Genomic DNA, 23,013 nt, shown 5'->3' with positions numbered 1-23,013 from the left:
GGACTCGGGTAGGAGGTGAGGCAGTGGCATGTCCTGCGATTGCCCTGCAGCTCCTGCAGGCACAGTCTGCTGCCACTGGAGCTGTCACTCTGCCTTTCCCACAGGGAAGCTCCTTTCTAAAATGCCACACAAATGACAGGGTAAGAGTCATAGTCGGGCACAGGAAATTTTAAGGTGCTTCACTAAATTCAGCTAACGAAGGTCACGTTTCTTTACCAAGTCACCTTACTGGGTCGCTTGAAAAATAGGCATTTAGCAACAGAAAAATAACTACTCTATTTACTGTAAAGAAGCTTCTTTAGAGAGAGCTCACCTGGATGAGAAACGTGACACAATTAGGCATTTTTTAAAATCTGAACATATTTTAAACAAACCTTGCAACTAGGGAACACAGCATTCCAGGATCATTTATTTTGGTTTTCCATTGCTTGATTCTCCTTTTTTCAGAAAGGCCTCAGGCAAACCAAAGCAATTTACACTGAATACCACACAGTGTCCCACTGTCCATCTGCCAGTTCTTGCCTTGACTGCTTAGAGATAACTGGTGGCACCAAGGAAAAGGCAGCTGCAGGCTGGGACTGGCTGCCTACATGTTCTGCTATGGGCTTTGGCATCAGGGTGTCTGAAAAATAACTGATTTCAATTGTATCTTGTTTGTGCTGCATCTCTCTTCAGGTCTCTGTGCTGTGACAAGGTAGGGAAGGCAGGCAGCCATCAAACCTTCTCAGGGACATTCAGGACACAGGGAAAGGCACACACATCTGTAAAAACTTTATTTCAAAATCTTTTTATTCAACTGTTATTCAGCAATATACAATACAGTTTATAAACAAATGTCTTACCTTGTTTCCAATCTTCATTTAAAAATAAATATTATTGACAGTGAATATTAATTATGGTAAGATGTATCTTTTTAATGTCTCCAAAAGAAATAATTTAATTAAAAAAGAAAAAGGAAATCCAAAAAACCTAAACACAATAATCTACTAAAAATATTTCCTTTCTTAGGAAAGGTTTGACCCAACATCTTTACATATTGTCATAAAGATAACTGCTCAACAGTTCGTGCAAAATGAAGAGTCAGAGGAAAGGTTTAGAAAAGAAAAAATATTACATTAAAATAGAGAAATCATAAGTGCCATGCACAGAGCAGGGCTTTACACCATAGAGTCTGGAAACTAGATGCATTATTCTATGTGGTTTACTTTTCTGTGGCATCCCCAAAAATATGTTTTTCCCCCCATGTAGAATTTATCATGCTTCTTTCAGTCTCTTTCTGTCCATCTTTAAAATGGCAGGGATGTCTTTGTCAGGGGTTTTGTTTTTTATTAAATAGGTTCCTTTCTGTTTGGCTGAGGAGGAGTGGAGAGAGCAGTCCGTCAGTGGTTTACTAATAAATGTACAAGCTTATGCAGTATTAACAGGGACATGTATAGGAGTGGGTCTGTAGCATAAATAGGTCCTGTACCTAGAAAAGAAAGAGACAAGGGAGAGAAGGAGATTTGATTTTTTTATCTTATCCAATATAGAAGATTAAATGCAGAAGAGAAATATAGCAAGATTCATTTTTATCACTTCAGTGCCAGGGGTCAGAAGCTTAATTTTAATAGTAAAACAGCATCCTCAAGCTATCCAACTCAAATAGCTTTTTCCTCCCCCTTGCAAATCTGACTCCTCTTAGGTCATTTCATTATGTGTTACTAATGGTATGCCTAAACTTGGCTTCAGCCAAGTTACCAGCAATTGAGATTTCTATAAATACACCATAATCTGGTATATAGCTTCTTGAGAAATGACAGGTATCAACCACCCATTACTTTAAAGGGAAATGACAAATGCTGCATCTGTACTTCTTGATTAACAGGACATGAACCCATTTCATTTGGAATGGGAACAGCAAGCCCTTGACATCTTCTTTACCTTTTATAGGAAAGAACAGAATTTTAAATTAAAAATGTGCTCAGGAGCTATAGAAAAACAGAGGTCAGGTGTGGAACACATCTGTTCCTGTCAGCTAACTCATGGGGCAGGACACAGCTCTCCCTGGGCAGAACACACTGAGGCAACTGCTCACAGCAACCAGGGGCAGCCACGTCCATGCTGCAGCTGCCCAGGCTGTCCCTGCCTCACATCCATTCATACCCAGGTACTCCCTCAGCCGTGTGACCCTGGTGTGGCCCCTCTCTGTGGCATGGGAGGGCCCAGGTCTCTCAGCAATACTCAGCCAAGAGAGAAGGAGACAGGCACGAGGCTCTGGCTGTGCCACCTCTGCAGTGTCACCGCTGTGCTTCCAGCAAAGGCAAAGGAAAGGCAAAGGCAAAGGGAAAGGCAAGGCAGAGGGAAAGGGAAAGGCAAAGGCAAAGGCAAAGGCAAGGCAGAGGGAAAGGGAAAGGCAAAGGCAAAGGCAAGGCAGAGGCAAAGGGAAAGGCAATGGCAAGGCAAAGGATAGGCAAAGGCAAAGGATAGGCAAAGGCAACGGGAAAGGCAAAGGCAAAGGATAGGCAAAAGGCAAAGGAAAGGCAAAGTCAGTCCAGCCCCGGTGCCGCCACGCCGCCGCTGCAGGGCAGGACACAGGTGCCCACACAGACAAGGTCGTGCTGGGCCACTGCAGCCGCCTGGACCCAAATGCCCCCAGGGACACCTTCCCGAGCCATGAGAGGACCAGTGTGTGTGGCTGCCAGCAGCACAGCATGGACGTGATGGATGTGGGACACTGCCGTGCAAAAGCAGGAGTCCAGGGGCAATTTGCCCTGCAGCTGAAGTGCAGAGGGGCACCTGGGGAGAGACCTCCTCTCTGCTGAACGCCCGACCTACAGGAGTAACCAATGGCCAAAAACACTGACTGCCACCCAGACCGTGAGAGACACTCTGCGAAGCACGAAAACTTTAAAAATGAGTTTTCTGTGTTTGGTATCTCTGGAAAAGTAATCAGGGCACTTCTGTTGAGGAAACTCACTTCAGGCACTGTAATGTGAATACTTTAGTCTTGGTCTCTAGGAGATGTGAGAGCCTCCCAGCTGTGGCACGATCAAAGGAAATGCCTCAAACTGCCTGAGCAAAGCACTGCTCTCGGGCTCGCTGCTCCAGCTGCCTCTTAATCTCTGTACACCTCACCAGCAATGCTGGACTACGATTACCCAGCATCAAAAATAGTACATAGCAATGTGGTGTGCAATTGAGGTGTCCCCACAGTGCTATCTCACAGACGCCCAGACTGTGTGGTGATTACTTAGTTATTAAGGTTTTAATTAAATCCCTGCATGCACAAACACGTGCTAAGGACTGCTAAGCAACAGCAAGGTATTAAGACAAATACAGGATTTTTGATTTGAAAGTTGAAAAATCATTAATAAACACAATTTACTCCAGCATCTAAAGGAGTTAGTTGCAACTCATTGCAAAAAGACACTAGAAATGTGTGCAGGCAAGTCGTCTCTCTGGGGACATGGCACAGCTGCAGGAAGGCCAGCCCAGGACAGTCCCCACGTGCTGTCACTGTCCCCTGAGCCCGGCGATGGCAGGGGCAGCCCGGCAGCAGCCAACACTCCTGGCAGCTGCACACAGCTCAATGGTGCCAAACTGGTGGCAATTCACACCTGCCCAGCACTGCAGGGAAGAGCTGGTCTTGGATATTTATTATTCTCAAACTTGAGGGTGCTGAGAACCTCTTTCCCTGCTGGGGCTGAACTTTTTGCGATGAGCAGGACTCGAGTCTGAGATGCTGCCAGTTACTCAGACAGCAAGATGGGCTTTTGTGAGGGGGAATTCCCCTGGAAACACTGAGGAACTCAACCTGGAGAAATGGGCTCTTGAAGCTCAAGTGCTCTTACAACCATGGTGCTGAAGGGCTGCGGGAACACCAGCTTAGCATCATTCCTGCTTTGAAGGGAAAGCAGTATTAGTCACAACTCCTTGCAGCACCTGTGTGCCTGCTTATCAAAATCATTCCTATGTTGGTTTTACCTTTATGTACTAGTTTTAGTTTAAATTTCAATGCAAAACTGTGAATTCAACAGTCCAAATTTTGTCTTTTCCTTCTGTAGAAACTACTGTTGTTCTTAACCTATATTTTCCATCTTCTCTGACGGCAGAATGTGGGTTCAGACTCTGTTAACAGAATCTCAGCAGTTAAATGAAATATATTTTTTAAAAAATTGTTTGAGAGCAATTATTCTTACAGAACATCACATACAAGCTTATTTTTTCATACTGATTCAGTACTGTTCTGCTCTAAGACTTCAGACAGTATTGGACACACAAAACTTCAGAATTCTCCTCCCTCTAAATATAAGCAGACTAGAAAAATAATTTCCAGTATTTTCTCCCTGATAAGTTAACCTGAATCATTGATTATAAACAAACTGAACTTAGTATCCTCAGTTCAGCTGTTATTGCTGTAGTGGAAGCCTTGACTTTTAATTAATAAATTGCTACATCTGTAGAGGTAAACGAAGGAAACCTGGGCTTGAGCATAAGAATCTGGACACACGATTGACCCAGGTGTGAGAACAGAGGATTCTTATCCAGACACCCTAAATCAGGAGTACACAGTTACTTGCAAACTACAGACACTTGCAAGAAAACATTTCACTGATATTTTGAATATTCATTTGATGTTCTGTTATTACAAGCTTATTTATCACTACACAGACTTACAACTTTGCTTTTAAAATATTTATATGCCCATGGCCAAAAGGGAAAGTCTATCACCATGCAGAACAAGAACAAATTGTTCTCTTTGTGTATGGTGAATTGCTCTCTGGCATCATTCATCCTTCTTTGCGATTTATGACATAATAGTGTTTTACTGCAATTTTCTATTTAATATTTTTTTTTTAATGCCAGAATTAATCATAGTTTGACTTAAAACAGTTAAATCGAAAACAAACATTAATTAGCCAAGTGACTTGTGACACCCAGAAAAAATGGGATGATTCTTTTACAAGCTATATTTAACCAATGGTCAAAACCCACAGTTTCCAGCAGTCACCTATTTTTCTTACTAGAAAGAATCTGAAAAGTCCTTTGATGTCTCTTTCTGAGATGGTGGTAAAATGCAGTGGCCCATATAATAAAAAGCTGAAAGACATCAGTAGCCTATTTTCCTTGAAAGATGAGATAGCACCTAAAATCTGACTGCCTATTGATGATGGAGCTGGGGCCCTGGTTGGCAGTGTCACGAGACATTTCTCTGTACTGCCTTCTATGCAGTGACCTGTTAGCCTTGGCCTATTTCCTTACAGAACAATGCCCAATTAAAGCCCTCAGTCCTGGCATCTCATTAAGAGGTGAGGGACCAAACTGACCACATAGACTGATCTATTCTCTCAGTCCAGAAACTATAGACTATGCTTGATGCATGTTCTTGTTCTGGTATCTATAGAAAATGGGTTGCTGGTCAAGGATCATTACAAGCAATAACCTCCTAGATAAAACAGTTTCTCACTCACTGGCATACATCTGGAGCACTTGCACTGAATTGAAGGGAATTTGTGCAACTTCAGACCTAAGAGCTTCTTAGAAGTTTTTAATTGAAATTACAAAAGTCACTATACACTTGCTGAACCAAAGAGATAATAAGATACACCCCATTAGAACTATTCCACACTTTGAGACAAGATCTTATAAACTGTCTGCACACTTCACTCTTAAGTACTTCCAGCACAATCCACACACTGCATTTTTGCTTGCTATTATCTTTTTTTTTTTTTTTTTGGTACCCAATGCCTTAAAATTCCCACTCCTCCCCAAGAGCTAATTCTCCAGGATGCTGTGCAGAAGTGCATGCACAGCCTGTGCTGACTTTAGCAGACCCTCCCAGCTCAACCCTAGAGCACTGCGTGGAACAGGAGGTGGTGTTGCTCAAAGAAGTATTGCTACCACAGAAAACCACTGAACTATGGTGTTCCCACTGCTCCTGCCTTTTGGCTGGCTGTGGATCATCCTGCCCGGGCACAACCAGAAACAGCTCCTCAGCTGCCTTTTGCCATATCTAATTTCAGCAGTGGTGACTACCCACATACTTACGAGCAACTGCATGGGATCTGCTTGCCACTGAACCTGCCTAGAAGGCATGATGACAAAATTAGTTTTCTATCCACTACAGTTTTTATTTATGATTCACTGAGTTTTGGAACAGCTTTCCATAACTCATCTTAAGAAAATGCCTCACAGAAGTCAGCATATGTTGTTATTTCTACACAGCCATGCAGGTAGAAGCCTGTGATTCTGCTATGTTTCTTCATCCATGACATCAAGGTTTTTAAGGTCAGGAGTAAATCTTCTCACACAGCCAGGTGAAACTACCAGCACTGCCCTCCTCACTCTTCATGTTCCTGCCCACATTTCACTTTGCTTATCCACACCAGAGCCTCAAACTCTCCATGAACATGAAAACAATTCTACTGGCCAGAAGACACTGACCAGAGTTCTGTAAAACTCTGCCATCGTTTTAGGTCTTCTCCAATACACCTGAGTTTCACCGTTTCTCTACCTTCTCTCTCAAGATATCCACTGCAATATTCAGGCCTGTATTTAGAGGTGAATTGCCAAAATCCCCCATTACAAGAGTAACCAAAAGCCTCCCCTGTCTCCATTTGAGAAACTCAACGGGTTTTAGTGTTTCAAATAAGATTCCATTTGCATTTGGAGTATTTAGCAGTCCTGAAATGAACGTGTCTTACTCAACCACACCTGTACCTATTTACCTGCTAGGCTAAACTCACCTGAAAACAATGAGGTGAGGCAGAATTTAAGGCTTGAAAGCTCTCCAGAAGCTGCATACAGAGCAGCATAATGCAAAATTCCTGATTAGGTAGAAAAATAAATATGTGCATTTGAGGAAAAAGCCAGTTCCTTGTAGCAGCCTGGTCCTTAATTTTGACTGTTCTTGATGTGACAACTCAGAAAGCTCACCTAAGACAGAAAACTGGTGTTTTAGTGGTTTGATGTTTTAGACTTTGGTGTTTTAGCACGGTAGCAGGAAGGCTACGGACTAGAAAGCAAATAAATTGGATGGTGATAGAGAGGGGTGTAGTCATGCAAGGAAATGATGCAGAAATAAAAGTTTGGTTCTGATGAGAAGCTAAGAGAAGAAAAATATTTCTTCTGCAGTATTGATTTTCTGAAGCACTGCAGTGCTCTGCTGGAAGTCAATGTGTGAGTGCCTGTGGGACACGACAGACACAGGCATTGGCAGAGGAGTTCAGGATGTGCTTCTTAAGGCACCTGCAACTACTGAGGTGGATTTTGATCTCAACAGAGCTCATTTTAACTGAGTCACATTAAGGCCAAATTTTCCTTAAAATGTTAGTGCTGACAATCCCTGCCAAACACGCTCATGGTACACAGACCAGCCAAGTGCTCTGTTATCCTCTACAGGGGCTCTTCCCTCTCCTGGATCACAAGGACATCATCAGACATGAGGTAGAGGATTACATGGACAATTGATCTGAGCCATTCCACAGCTGCTGCAGGTCTGCAAGGCGTGACATTTTTGCATTAGCCACAGCTATCAGAGAGGATCTGCTGAACTCGTGGATTTGATGAATGTAGGGAAATGCATCTGCTATGAAGCAAGAAATACTTCTACTTTTACAAAGAAATACTTCTGTTTGTTTGGTTCCCAGAGAAATATGCCGTTTCACTGCCAAAAGACTGGCAAAAAAACATCTTCCACTAAAGTTACAAGAAACAGGGATAACACAATAGGGGGATATTTTCCCTTCTGTGGTAGCCAGAAGTGTACAGAGCAATCAGCATTCTTACCTAAGCCTCCCTTTGCTTCTTCAAACACTGCATGTGCCTGTGAACACCTCTGTGCTGAGGGCAGGCAGCGCCCACATGCAGAGCAGCAGCTGAGCTGAGGGAGCCAGGCCCTTGAGGGGCTGCTCTTGGGGTCTCTTCTGCACTGGAGAGAGCCAAACAGACCACTCAACCACTCCAAGTACTCAGGAAACACTAAAGAGGAACTTCAAGACAACACCAGCAGTAATTAATAAAAAGTTCCAAAAGGAAACACTGCCCTAGATGGTGTCAATGGAGAATAGACATGCATCCTGAATGCTTAAAATGAGTAATTCATTGTATATAGATTACACAGTTTAAATACTTTCTATTGGTTTGCATTTAAATAAGCCAGTAACTTTCCTCTTTTAAGACCTGCAGCTGGTCTCTACTTTGTATTACCCTCACATAATCAGATTTCTGCTTTGGTATCAATAAGATACCAAACATCTTATTAAGACACTCAAACCATACAACTATGAATTTGTTTTAATTTCAAGAATTCTCTTCAGTTCCATGATCTAAAATTAATTTAACAAAACCAAGAACCATTAATTCATTCCCTGAAAGTTGAATAACAAGAGATACAAAATTCTTTGGAATGAAATTTGGTGTAAAATGAATTCTAAACTAAAATACAGAGAAAAACAAGCAACTGCATTAGTGGTAGTTCAGGTGGCAAATAAGCAGCCAGTCCTACACTTCCTTCTTCTGTACCATTATGTGAGCAATTCCAGAGCATATTCATCACAAGCAGCAAAAGCACAACTCAAACTGCCCAGATCACAAGGCAATGAAGAATACTGGGAGCTGGTTTCAGGCATATTCTCAGGTTTTTCATTGTAAGTAGGAGGACTAAAAAGTCATATTGCAGAAAAGCAGGCAAGCTAGATATGGTCACACAATTCCATAGGCTGGAACTTTATGAAAAGACTTACAATAAAAGTTCCACTGGACTGAACCACAGGTTTCACATCCTGTAACACAAACTGTAAATATTTGCAACCCCAAAATAAAGGCAATGACACTGTGGTTCTCACTTCACTGTTTTTAGAGTATTCTTGACTTGATCAGCATTAGGAGCAAGCTACCAATGTCGTTGCAATTATCTCCAATCAGAATTACTAAACTTATGCAGATGCAAGGGCAGATTAAGGATTTTTTTGAAAAATAACCCAACCCTGTCCATACTTAAAGAACAGAGGTAAGTGCATTAGCAGAATGCATGATGAGACATGAAAAATGGCTGTATTGAGAGCCATGTGCCTGAAAAAAAAAGCAGAGCCTGTGATTCCCACAGAGAAGGGATCACCTTTTTGCTGCAAACATCAGCATTATGGGACTGACCCACAAATATACTCCAAACATTTCCAATGACTGATATTTGCTAGGTGTTAGGTAACTAAAGACTCTGCTATGCCCTAGATGTAAGGGAGGCCAAGCTTTGTAGAATAAGGTTGCAAGGGGTTATTTGGCCAAACTGTGGACATGGGATATTCCTCAATACCCTCTGTACATGTGAAATCTCCAGCTAACAAGATTAACAAGCCAATTAAAAAAAATTATAAAGCGGCAAACTATTTCTAATTATGTCACTTTGATGAATTTTACCCTTAGAATCACAGAATTGGCGAGGCTGGAAAAGAGCTCCAAGATCACCGAGTCCAGCCATGAACTCGGCACCACCACGCTGTCTAGCACTAACCCGTGTGCTCAGGTGACACATTCCCACATCTCCTGAACACCTCCAGCAGCACGGTAACAAAACAACAGCTGTACAAGACCATGTCCATGAGAGACCTGCCTGTGCCCTGCCTGCTTTGGAAGTCAGCAGCCTCTCCCTGCACAGCCAGGGATGAGGGGCAGGGGAGAGCAGATACTGCAGGGAGTGCTCGGGGTCCCTTGTTGTGTGAGCACAGCTCCCTGCTCCAGCTCGTGCTGGCTCACACAGACCCCTCTGCTGAGCACGGCTGCTGCTCTGCCAAACCTCTCTTCTTTCCAGCTAATAAAATTGCCTCCCAGCTGATAACAGCCTAGCAATATAAAGTGCTCAGTTGTTAGCTGCTGTTGTGACAAATAATACCATTCTGCTGACAACCCCATTTTTTCCAATACAAACCTACTTGAACTGTTTATTATTGACATATGGGACTGCTCTACCATTATCTAATTTTAAAAAAACACATAGTAAACAGCAATAGTGAGCCTGACAGCATTCTTACTGCTTTAGCAAAGTTAAATCAAAATCCAAAGCAGCCTCCTTTTATTGCCAGCACAGTCCTGTCAGGCTCTCTTAAGTAAAAAAGAAACACCTACACAGGACTACTGTAAGACTAATTTCCAGACAGAGGCTACCTTGTGTTTGCTTTCCAACTACAGCCCACACTACTAAAAGCCTTCTCAAAACCAGTACCAGTAAGGCTGGCTGGGCATTTCTTTGTGCCACGACTACTAAGTTTTAAACTGTTAGGGACCTATATAAATCGACAACACAGTTCAAGCATTAGTTTATACATCAGTAAAGCTGCACCAGTATAGCAGAGCTGGGGAGTGCATAACAATTACTGCCTCTCGTAAAAGATGCAAAGTTAGCTGGTTCTGCAAACTAAGACTCCCTTTTGCAAATTACCTATTGAAATAGTGTATAAAGAGCTAGCACTATATGTATATTCCTGCCCCAAATGCTGTTTGCTCATGCAAAAACACATGTGGGTGCATTGAGCCTTTCTTCACATAAATTTCTAATCTTCACTCACTAATTAATCAATCTTATATAGAAATCTACACCACGGTTAGGTACAGCTTCCACATTCATTAAAAAGATCTGGAATACCCCCTTCATTTGGTTTAGTAATATTTTTAGAAGATTTTTTCATCTATAACTTAAAGATATCAAAGAAATTCAAATAATATTCAGATTTCTTCAAGGGCACTGAACAGGCTGGAGTAGAATAGGTTAGTACAGTTTTGTCTGTCCTCTGGGGAACAAGCCAGAACCACTGAAAGGAGGTTACTCAAATAAATTGCATTTCCACAGTACAGAAACACCCAGGCACAGCTTGTTTCTGCCCTAGATAATGAGGTGACACAGTACAGCAGTTAGTGCTTCTGTCCAGTTTGAGAATTAATCCATATTACACAGACACAAAGGAAGATATTTGACCTCACTTGTCCCCAAAGCAGTCTAATTTGCCTAGATATTAAAGTGCTAGTGATGTGTGTTTAATGAGAATTCTTTTTGCATGTTTATTATCCAGTGACATTTAGGAGGTCAGCCTGATAATTCAGTTATGGCCTCTGTCTTGCTACTTTATTTAATGTAAAGGAAAATGTGATGTGACCCAGGTTGCATTTAACTACAAGTAACAACAGAATTGAGCTCATACATGGTCTCATAAAAAGCACAGGGGAAGTGGAGTAGACAGACATTACTGAGTAGGAAAGGCAGGGAGCCTGAGCTGAGCAGCCTCATAGACTTTCCTTTCTTGCTATTTCATGTAATGTTCATCTATCAAACATAAACGAGCTCCACAGGCTGTGTCTCGAACTAGCAGAGAGTCACTCAAGCTCTGACAAAGCCAGGAGAGCCCTGAACTCAAACCCTAACCCAAAGTTAGTCCCAACCCAATCACAGCCCCTCCAAACAGAGTCCCCCTCAGCAGCCACAGCTTGGCACTCAAGCACTGAGCTCCTTCCTCTGCTGTCTCTAAGCTGCAAAGACAGGTCTCTTGCAAGGTCTCAGGTCTCAGATCCGAGTCTCCCCATGGCCTCCTGCCTCAAGGTGGGCTGGCTGTGCTCTGCTGAGCACCATGGGCACACAGCCTGCAGGACTGCGACCTGCTACTTTATCTTGGCCAGGCAGCCCAGGAGCAGAGCTCCTTCTGCCTCAGACATGAAAGGCTTTGAGGAGGGGAGGGACAGGCATGGAGTGAAGATTTATGTTCTTCATTGCGATGACCGCTTCATCCGAGCATAACACATCAGCCTGTGTCCCTCCTAGAGCTTCTTGTTTCACATTCCCATCTTTGTTTATTTTATTTAAAGCTTTCACTTCTGAGCTTTGAGGCTAGAGATCAAACAAATAAAAGGGAATTTGGAAGCTGCAATGTCTGATCTACATTCTGCTCAGAAGTTAAGCTAAAAATTGCCCCCAAGCCAATACACAGACACTCATTTTGGAGGCCATTTGGTAGGATATAATGCAGTCAATTTCCCTCCCAGGAGGTCACGATGAAGATCCTTGTTTATTACTTTACCATCAGATGACAAAGTTGGTCTCACTACTAAGGCACTGGACTTAAATTTAGAAGATTTGAAATTAAGTTTTCATATTTAATTTCACAGCTGTCACACGACTCAACAAAGTCAGTTATTGTTCTTTTGTCATTTATCTGTCTCAAACACTTGGACTACACACTTCCTGAGACAGAGATACCGTGCGTTTCATCCAGTGATGCTCCTGCGTCCCCCTACCCTACCCAGCAAAAACCAGGAGCACTTCCAAACAGAAACAACTCTGCACACTTTCACTTGCTCACCCCAATTTTTTTTTGACCACAGTGTAAGATTCCATTTGTGTACAAGCATTTAAGCTAAAAGCTCAATATTATTTCATTTAGAATCACATGGATGACTGCTTCTCTGATAGTGTTAAAAGTGGTCTTGCCAGCAGATCTTTGTCTCCCCACAGCCCAAATCCCATTTTCTAGGTTTCCACTTCAGTTCTCTTTGCTGGCAGACAAGCTACTCTTTCTGACTCATGAGAACACAGCACCAAGTTTTTATATGGTTGTTCAAACACCACAGATAAAATTCTGTTTAAGTAGCTAATATTTGTGGCATATTAGTAAATTTTCAGTTACATGGATCTATTGCCTTATCTACAATAATGCTGACACAAACTTCAGCCAAATACCATTTCTGATGATGTCCAAAACAATGGAATTCCTATTTATACCTGGCTTGTCCGATGAGACTCTCTGCTCTTTAGATAATCTCAGTAACAGACACATTTATCCTAATAAATTCATCTCTCAGTTCACTTAGAAGATGTAAAGAATCACACTTTTCCAGGGTGCATGACTGGAGCAGCAGTCAAAGTCAACGAGAGCCCTGGAGGCACACCCCAATGTAGCATTTGATCTATAATCATGTTTATTGGAATTCAAGTACATAGAGGCCCTCTCTTACTACACTGAAAGTACTGGGAAGATTTCTATTGCAAGGAAAATAGGATTAGAGGCCAATTCATGCAGGACATTCTGGCTAGTGCCATGCTCTTAGGCAGAGCTCTCCAGTGTCTTAAATGAGGATGTTTCTTAATCACTGATAGCAAATCCATTATTTGACCATGTTTCTGCTTTTATACAGAGGAAATGTCTCTGTGTACAATGAAAAGACATAGGAATGATAAATACTTTAAATGTATTAGACTATTCAATTATTAGACACAGGTTTGGTGCAAGTACTTATCTGTGTTACAGAGCTCAAAATAGGATAATGAAGGGTATGCATTATGCTGCTATGCAGATGTAACTCATCCAGTAACACAAGGTTAGGTCCTGCAATCTCAAACAACACGTGAACAAAGACTTGGTTGGATTTGTTGGCCCTACTGAGTGGAAAACCAGTTATGACACTGCCTTGGAGGGGCTGGGGGATGCACTTGAAACAGGGCTTCTAGTTCCCAGAAGTAAATAAAAGGGAAAAAAACCCATTTCCTGTAAAGCAACTGCATTATTTATGGAGAACAGGAATCACTGTACCTGATGTAGCGCTAAGGAACACCACTTTAACATACAAATGGGAAACTCAGAAGGTCTTTTAGGACATTTTGAAGGAAGTTTAGTGCTTATCCAACCTGACTGGCAGCACTGGAGACCCCAGTCTTCCCTTTCCTCACAAAAGCAGGTGATACTCTTGCAAGCCCTCATCACACTGACTGCCACGTTAGTATTTTATCCAGGTCTCTATGCAACATTCATGTCTAATGGAGACTTCTTGCCTCTACACCAAGCTGTCTCTCTGCTTCAGACCAAATCCCTGGCCCAGACAGCCTTTCTAAAATACCCAGGAGATGGGGACTGAGCTGCTTCACAGAAACAGCCAAAGAGACATCTCGTGGTAACAAGACTCAGACAGTTCTGGTCCAGAAGGCACCCAAATCAAGAATTTTTGAGGGTGAAGTCTCTCAGCTGCAAATGTCCTAAGCCATGCTGTAACTGATGTTCTATTGATTCATAATTACAGGTAGCTCCAAACTACCATAGGTACAGAAATTACAACAAAACATGGAGAAGCCTTTTATTCAGGGAGGACTTGATGCAAGCAGAGTAAAAAGGCATTATTTCTGTAAGAGGACCACACCAAGGTACACGAATTACCTCCTTCTTACGGGGACAAAAGCAGGTACTGGTTTACACTTTACTAAGTCAGTACAGGAACAGTCTGACTTGGCTTTCTCCAGCACTGGAGCTGCCACAGAGTGGCACTGTTCACAGAGACCAGTGTGCCCAACAGGGAGCTCACAGCACCAAATCTTTGTTTCGCCAGTTTTGTAGCTCTCAGCATCAATCTCCACCTGGAGACCTCCACTAGATATTTTTCGGTATTCTGCTACCTTTTTCACCGATTTAAATAATTTTATTACCTCCACTGCTGACCCCAACGCTACCAGTTTATTTTCAGAATTTAATGCAGCCTAGAAATGATGCAGAAGTGCCATATTCCAAACCACAGACATGTAAAAAATTGGGACAGACAGCAGTTTAGCTGATCTGGGCAGGAGGTCTTGCCCTAACAGGCATATGTGACATGCTGTCTTGGCAGCACATGCTCACATCCATCTGTTGATGTGGAACCGAGCCCACTGCACTTCCACAGTCCTGATTTTAGCTCATATGCACCACATAAGCTCTGGGTTCAGCAGGCAGGGTGCACAGTGCTGCAAGTCCTAAACTCAGCCTCTACTGCCAGCATAGGAAACACTGCAAGAATTCTCACAGTCATGGAGTGGAGAGGAAACATGAGAACAAGCTCCAGCCCTGGGGTCCCAGGAGGAAAGCAAGTATTTCCAAGCAAAAAATCATAGATCATGAGCATTACACTGTTCGGTTTAATTTCTTGGGGTCAGTGGATTCAACAAAAGCAAAATGAACTTCTTTAAATGCCCACAAACACCTGTAGTTAGATCTCAGGAACTGTCTCCTTATCTGTCCACTAGACACCAGCTCAGTTTGGGAATGATAAGGAGTAAACTCTAACTTTCACATGTATTTCTACAGAAGAAAGAAACTAAATTATTCAGCAAACAGGAAAAGGTAGTAGCCAGATGAAACACAGCACCTGTGAAGCACCAGCAGGTCACAGTGACCCAGATAGGAATGATTTCCACTAGAGTGAGCCAAAACCTGCAACTGTTTGCCCAGAAAGTGTGAAGAGGTATCGGGAAGAAGCGCGAACATCCCTGTGTGAAGATCATGAATCTGCGTCAGAAGAGACTCAACAGAGAGGGGAGCTCAGGACCTTCCCTGCACAGTCAGTGGCATAAAATTGTTTCCCTTCTTCCCCAGAAAACTTGGCAGGAAGTTTGTTCAACATTAGCTAAATGACAGTGGCTGAGAGCTGTGCTGAAGCCCAGCCAGAGCAGCACCACACCTCTGAAGCTTGAAATACTTTTGCAATGCAGATTTAAGACTATATTCTTTATCCCAGACATTCCTGCCACTGGATAAAAAAAGGTTTATAACTGCCTTCTCTGGCAAACCACAGTATGGTAATGTGCCATTAATAACTTAATACAGTATTAACTGATAGGCAATCAGTATTAGCATGATGTTTACATTTGGAAAACATTATAGACCACTGTACCTCCAATTCTTATCCTGCCATTAATTCAGATGTGGAGCTCATTACACAGCAATTGCCATTTCCCTTCTCCATCTGCACCCTTCCCTGCACAGGCCTCGTATGCGCCTGGGACCACCAGCCCTGTAAAGCCACTCGCTGATCTGAATTCTCCGCAGAACATCCATGGCATTTCGCTCACCTGAGGCTGCAGCTACCGTTTCAAACACCTCACCCAAAAAGCCGCAAGCGGGTTCTGAACGTGGGGCCTCCCACCGCACCTACCAAAGGGATGCAGGTACGCTTTGTACTCGGACCCACCTCCCCAGCCCCGTGCCTGCGCTCACCGCTGTCCAGGCTGGGGCAAGGCACCACTCCCGGCCTCTGGGACAGCCTAAGCACACTTTTTCAACAGACTCGGGCGCGACCGCTCAGTTGCAGCGTGGGAGCTGACCCCCCCTTGCAGAGGGCTCACGGCGCCCGACCCGCAAGCAGCGGCAGTGCCGGGGCTCCGTGCCGTGCGGGAGCAGCGGTCCCCTGCCGCCCCCCGCCCTACCTGACCCGTGCTGCTGGCGGAGGATGGCGGCCTGCCCGGGCGGCGGCGAGGCCGAGGAGGCGGCGGCGGCCGTCGAGGCTGCGGTGGCGGCGGTGGCGCTGGCGGCGGTGGCGGCGCCGCCCGGGGCGGGGTCCGGCGGGCGCTTGGCGGGGCCGGGCGGCGGCGTGGGGCGGGCGGCGGGGCCGTGGCGGCGCGGGGCGGCCCCGCTCTGGATGTGCGACACCGCCTCGGCCGCCTGCACGTCGGGCGGGGCGAAGCGGGACAGGACGCGCAGCAGAGCCTGAGCCTTGTGCTCCTGCGTCTCGTCGTCGCTGTAGTCCGACACGCGGCACTGGTAGACGCCCTCGTCCTGCCGCCGCACGCCCGACAGGCGCAGCCGGTGCGAGATGTCATTGCCCTGGACGCGGACGGTCTGCAAGAGAGCGCACGGCCGGCACGGCCTCAGCGGAGGCAGCGACCCTGCCCCGGCTCCGGCGCCGTGCGCTTTGCTGCCAAGAGCACGGAGCCGGGGCCGATTCCCCCGAATCGGCGGACGCGGAGCCCAGCACCTCGCTGCTAAAGCTCCATTTCTCGGGGCATATCCAGAACCAGCCCCTGTCCCCCCACGCCACCTCCCAGCTGTCACCACCCGCGCTGTGCCACCGGCCCCCGCGTTCTCTCTCCCCCGGTGTTCTCTCGTCCCCCGGCCGGTCCCAGGGCTCTGGCAGCCCCCAGGTCTCACGAACCGCCCCGAGCCCCCCTCCCTCCCTGGGGAAAGCGCAGTCCCCGGGGTCGCCCCCCGCCGGCTGCGGCGAGCCAAGGCCGGCTGGGCGCAGAGCCCCTCTCCGGCTCCAGGAGCTGCCCCGTGCGCTCAGCACCGCGGAGAGAGACAGCGGGCAGCATCAAAGGAAAAGGGGCGTGTTTCCTGCAGGACAGCCAGAGATGGGGGCCGCCTCAGGCGACTGGGGGTTGCAGGAGGCTGGGGGAAAATGCAAGATTCTCCTCTGACTTGGCCCACAGTCCTTCTCCAACGTGGCTAAGGAAGGGCTGTAAGGCCAGCGTCACTTCCTCTGGATTTGCAAGCAATGAGACGTGACTGCAAAACCAGCAACAGATGGTAACAACGTCTTGAGCCGCGGCACACCGAGGAGGGGAAACGTGCCACACTCCCGCCGTGCTGCAGGAGCGCGGCTGCCAGTGAGACCAGCTGCACTCGTGTGTCAGGAAATGAGGGGGGCATGCAGTAAATCCCACGTGCGTGGGGAGGAGGGGTGTGCACCCAGCTCGAGCTGCACTTACACTGATTTTGGTTGCATCCTTATTTGCTACCTAAAAGAACAGAAAAAAAGGGCAGTTAGACTCAGTGCTGCCAGCACATCAACGGGATGCTCATATTCCCACCCCAGCGGAAGGACAGGACATGGATAGATGTAACTTTCTCCGCTCGCCATTCACGCAGCTGTGTGGCCCAGGGCAGTCCTCCGGGTGACGGGGAAGGCAGCAAACCAGTGCTCAGCCGGGGGGACTGTTTTGGTAAAGTTCCCATGCTGGCCCACAGAAGTGCACCTTCCCCAGGGGTGTGAACAGCAGCCAAAGAAATGCTTGTTGCATGCTCTGCTGCTCACAGTCACTGACAAACACTGGGGAAGATGCTTTTCCAGCAGCGCAGCAGTGAAGGGCTTGGGCAAGCTGGATCCTGCATGGCTCAGGGCAGAGTTCAGTCCTGAAACTCCCTGGGAGCAGGTATCACGCAGCAGGTTTCATATTTGGTTATGTTTTTGTCTCCAGCCAACCACTGTAAACCTAAGTGATGCCTCAGACCTCACTGATACGCCTCTCAGGGAGATGGTCATCATTCTCCAGGCTTGCTCTGTCATCATTTATTGTAAAAGCAGCTCACAGTTTTTATATAAGGTTAAAGAAGACATTTAAATCCAAGCGATTTATTTCCCAGTCTGACAACTGACTTACACTTTCCCTAGCTAGGCGGCATCGCATTAGCTCAGTGTCTATATGCTTTGCATCTCTATTTGAGCTCTGCAGGAAAACAAGCGTGCCACAGAGAGGGGAGCTGGCACAGGCACAGAGGCTGCTGCGGGCCACCCTGCTGGCGCAGAGGACGGGGGCTGGACAGGATGACATGTCCTGCACAGTAGGGCAACACAGCCTCAAAGTCCTGCTTTACCCCGCTCCGTGTACGGCCCCGTTTGGCACCTCCAAGTTGTCTTTGCTCTGGTGGGGGGGCTGTAGAATAAACTGGCTTATGCTGGGGAAATGCAGCTGAAAAATTTAGTCTAAAGCCTACCCTTACACCAAGCGGCTTCCTAGGGGGAGGGGAAAAGGCACGCAAGATTTAACTCTGCCTCATGCATTTTAATTGCTACATCTGACTGAAAACATCTCGCTGAGCTTCAGAGATGGACACAAGTGTGGACGTGTACAAGTAACTGTGCGTTTGTAGATGCAGACTGATACCACGTTAATGTACTAACAGAGAGGTGCATCTCGCGAGCCTTTCTCTGCACTATCACTGAGCAGGGGTTCTCTCACCTTTTACAGTGATTCCTAGCTCAGTCCACAGAAACACTGGTTTTTGCCTGTCCACACTTCATACTACAGCTTTTCTTGGGACCTCATTGCTGATTTTGCAGTGGAACATTTATCATTTCCTGTTTACAGTCCTTAAAGCACTGATGATTTTTTCCTGACATGAAGTCCCTCATGGTGCATGCCCTGTACTCCTGCATTCCTTGGAGGGCCTGGGCACGCTGGTCTTTCCTACTGGTGGCTGGCACTGGGCAGAGGAAGCACTCTGGGAATGCTTTGTTTATTCTGATCACTGTCTAAGCATGTTGCATTTGATGAAGATATATATCTCCATAGCAATGTATTACCTTGCTCCTGCTGCCGGGGACACTGATGGCTAATTCGTGTGCAAGTTCTCTGGCTGGTTCTTTAAGGTACCACCACTGGATTTCCAAGGAGTAAGAGGTGGATCCGCTGGCTCGGAAAGCACAAGGCATCTCAATATCATCTCCCTCCCTAACAGTCACATCTTTGGGAACTTCAGTAAAGGTAGCTGGGGGAGGGGGAAGATAGAGTTACAAGGGGTGGTCAACGAGAGAGATTAAAAGACAAGATCAGTCCTTTTCAGGCTAACGTGAGCTGCATCAGCTCAAGAGCTAAGGGCTGACCGCGACACAGGTTTCCTGGAGCCCAGGTACCACAGAGCATCCAGGACTGTGCACCCGGGGCAGGGCCGAGCCGGGCCCCGTCACGCTGCAGCCGCAGCTTCAGTGGAAAGTTTGCAGAGGACTTTAAAATCCCCTGGTTCTTCTAAGAAAGCCCTCTGTTTGACAACAGGGCCACCGGTGTCCCACTGTCCCTTCCCGCCGGGACCGTCCCGGGCTGCGCGCCCGCCGCGCCCCGCTCCGTTCCGCTGCGCTCTGCCGGCAGCTGCGGCCCAACAGTGCCACCTTGTTCTGCCAGAGCCCGCCGGGCAGGGCAGCTCCCTGCTCCCTGCTCCCTGCTCCCTGCTCCCAGCCCCGCGCTGGGAACGCGCCGGGGAGGCCGGGCCTGGCAGCAGCGGGGCGGCTGCAGCTCGGTGCGGACGGGCGGCCCCGCAGCCCCGACGGCCCCGCCGCCTCCCGCCGCCAAGTTGTGCCCGGAGCGGCGCATCGCCGCGGGAAGAGGCCGAAGTTTCTTACTCACCGGTGACAATGAACAGCAGAGGAGCGTTGAACATCAGGTAACAGAGGGTGCAGAACAGCCCCCGACTTTCCATCGCATCTATATGGGCTGCGGGCGGGGACCTGGCTGGGCGCGCAGCCGGGCACGCCTCAATCCATCGCACACAGCGGGCCGGGGCAGGGCTCCTTCCCAAAAAGCCAAAGCCTCCCGGCTGACCTCGGTTTGCGAAGAAGCAAATATAAAATCCACGGCCGGCTGCTCAAACTCGCTCGCAGGTGGAAGCGACGTTTCTGGGAATGCAGCAATAAATCGCGTCCCGCTCCTCCGCTCCGCCGCGGGCGGGATTCAGCTGCCCTGCGCTGCCGGGGGCTTCCCGCAGCCCGAGAGCGAGCAGGCGGCGCCGGGCGCCCCTCCGAGCCCCATCCCACGGAGCGCTCCGCGCCGGGAGCTCGCCGCGAGGTCCAGCGAGGCGGCGGCGACAGCGGGGACGAGCCTCCCCTTCCTTTCCTTTCCCTTTCCTTCCCTTCCCTTCCCTCCGCTCCCCTCCCTTCCTGCGCCCGGGCAGCGCCCGCCGTGCGCCCGTCGCGGGCTCTGCCCCTGCGCGGCGGGGGCGGCGGCAGCCCGAGCCCGCCTTCCCCGCCCGGCCGATGGACCCGATATGGACCCGATGGACCCGATATGGATCCGATGGACCCGATGGATGCGCGGCCCCGGCCGCAGCTGCCCCGCGGGCCCGGCCCCGCCCGCGTCCCGCACCGCCCCCCGCGCCAGGCCCCGCCCGGCGCAGCCCCGGGGACCTGCGGGGCCGCTCGGGCTCGCTCCCCGCCCGTCCCGCTCCGCTCCAGCCCCCGGCTGCCGCTGGAAGTACCTGTGCGGCGCCGGAGCCCGCTTCAATCAACCCGCTGCTGTTTGCGGCATCCCCGTCCGCGCCCGGGGCTCCTCCTGGGCTGCGTGCCCGCGGAGGATTGCTCGGTTGCTATCAGGCTTCCGAACTCACTGTGTTTGTTACTTGTTAAAATACATTAAGGAGAAAAAAAAAACAAAACAAAAAAACCCACAAAAAAACCCCCAACCACTCCTATTGATGTAGAAAACAGTATCATAACAAGAAAACGTTTCCGTGGATCAGCTGTTTCTCAGGAAAATGTCCCAATTAAAAAAATAGAAGCGTCAAAAGTCATCAGTAAAGTCATTACAGTGAGTATAAATGACAAGCAGAATTTTGATGTTTTCAGTAAGTAATCTGAGGGAGCAGTACTTTAATAAATTTGAGGTGCATTTCTAAAACATTTGCCCACCCCCCCCCCCGGAAATGCCATTAAAAGTCACCATTTTGTTCAGCCACAACTTTATTTAGTCACTGTGATGGCCTGAGACGTGTGTTTCAAGAACTGCAGAAAATTTCCATTCTATTTTAAATGGTTTTATTCTATACCATAAAAAAGATGCATGATGTGTTAACTGAATACATGAAGATTTCTATGGAACAAAATATTTGGGAACGTTCACTGTTTGAATAACTAAATTAGACCAGCTTTGATCTAGTCTCTAGCTCCCCAGCTACCTCCCTGTCCTGTCAGAAAAATCTCTGGCGGAGGTTGGACCCTGCCAGCTGCTGGCTCCCTGCTAGGAAAACCCACCTTTGCAAGATTTCTTTCAGGAAGTTCCAGTGAAATTCACACAGTCTTGAAGAATACTCAAACTGCATCAAATCAATATTTCTTGCTGGAATTTTTTTCTTCAGAGCATTTTCAGCCATTCCTACTGATCTTACCATGACTTAAATCCTGTGACAGTCCTCTGGCAGGTCTATGACAATTTGCCTGTAGACCAACTTGCCTTTCTCCAGATTGGTTACTGGGAGCCAAAATCCTGCCCCAGGCAGGGCCCAGTTCCCCTGGCAGGTGGAGTTAGCCCCCGTCAATCATAGAAACTTACTGTAGCAACTAGTAAACACCATTTAATTAAATCGTCTAATATTTACTGACACTTTGCTTTTTCACCCAAAAGCTCAGTGTGCTTCATCCAGCATTATTTCTTTTTTCACATGTGGCCTCAGGCCACTTGCCACTGCAGGGGGTTTTATTGTCACTTTGCCAGAGTCCCCACACAGTGCTCCACCTACCAGGACATGAAGAGGGCAGGGAAAGACCATTAGGACAGACATACCCCAGGAACAAAATCCAGCAGCCAGTCTGCACAACAGCACAAGTCTTTCATCCTAATCCCAGGAATGGGTTAAGTTGGTCTTCTGCTAGAGAGGCAATTCCACAACTTTGTCCTCCACACAAGGATTGATTAGAAAGCTCCTATTGGATAAACAGGATCAAAACACGTAATTTTTATATCAAATGACCAGTGACAAATCAAGTTTTAAACACTTTTGCTCAAGTTTTTATTAAACTTGATGTTTAAAAATTTCTTCTGAGATTGCAACATTGTGAAAATTTACAACAGCTGGGAAAGCGAAAATACCCAGTTTATGTTAAGTGAGTTTTGTTTCTTAGAGATAAAAAATACGTAATAAAAATGAAAAGGAAAGGCCAATGCATTTAAGCTTAGTTCTATTTTAATAAATTTAAGGTTGTTATTGTAGCATTAGTGTTGGTTAAGACAATTCTATCTTGAATAGTTCTCTCAATATATAACACTAAACCTTCAGTTCTGCTGTATTTACTACCCTCCAAGTTTGATTTTATGTGTAGCAGCTGACACTGAAGTGCTGATATCTTTGTGTTCAATTAAAGTAAAGAGTAAGAAACACAAGAGCATGTTTTTCACAGTCTTAAGTTAGAGTAATTCAAGACTGTTTTTATGTTCTCCTGTTCTACTAAAACTATAATGAGGGACTATGGTGCTCTGCACTCAGTAGCAAGTGGTCTGTGCAAATCATCTTGCTCTTAAGATCATAACATCATTTGAAGTCATTTATTGATTCAATCCTGCTAGCAAAAGGGACTTCTACAGCACAAGCTCTCACCTGCCTGCGCTCTTACCCCAAACGGGTGATAAATGGCAGGAATGTCATAGGGAGAAGCTCACTTTGCAGTAGCTGATTCTGCAGCATCATCCAGCAATTCTCAGACACCAGGGAAACTATTCAGGTGCTTAAAGTAAAGGCCGTGTTTAGTTGATGACCTTATTTTTTAGCTGCAGCT

At 46.7% G+C, this 23,013-nt stretch overlaps 1 protein-coding gene across 1 annotated transcript; it reads right to left on the bottom strand.

Moving 5' to 3' along the window:
* Window positions 1-709: 709 nt before the first annotated feature.
* Window positions 710-20,429, bottom strand: VSTM2B (V-set and transmembrane domain containing 2B). Its single transcript, XM_062500073.1, has 5 exons — window positions 19,877-20,429; window positions 19,060-19,244; window positions 17,465-17,494; window positions 16,187-16,598; window positions 710-1,468 (listed from the first exon to the last, which is right to left on the bottom strand). Exons 1-5 carry the CDS (start codon window positions 19,947-19,949, stop codon window positions 1,380-1,382), a joined length of 789 nt encoding a protein of 262 aa, XP_062356057.1. The 5' UTR covers window positions 19,950-20,429; the 3' UTR covers window positions 710-1,379.
* Window positions 20,430-23,013: the final 2,584 nt, after the last annotated feature.

The sequence above is a fragment of the Cinclus cinclus genome, chromosome 11, assembly GCF_963662255.1.
Source record: "Cinclus cinclus chromosome 11, bCinCin1.1, whole genome shotgun sequence".
Classification (NCBI taxonomy): domain Eukaryota; kingdom Metazoa; phylum Chordata; class Aves; order Passeriformes; family Cinclidae; genus Cinclus; species Cinclus cinclus.
Note: the sequence above shows the minus strand (reverse complement) of the source record. Positions and strands in the feature narration are given on the sequence as shown.

What these genes read in the sequence shown, in the direction of transcription:
- VSTM2B (XM_062500073.1), bottom strand. Translation starts at nt 19,949, where the DNA reads ATGGAAAGTCGGGGGCTGTTCTGCACCCTCTGTTACCTGATGTTCAAC. An exon ending in TCTGCTGTTCATTGTCACCG is followed by an intron (nt 19,245 to 19,876) that starts GTGAGTAAGAAA and finishes CCCCTCCCCCAG; the next exon opens with CTACCTTTACTGAAGTTCCC. An exon ending in AGGATGCAACCAAAATCAGT is followed by an intron (nt 16,599 to 17,464) that starts GTAAGTGCAGCT and finishes GCTCTCTTGCAG; the next exon opens with ACCGTCCGCGTCCAGGGCAA.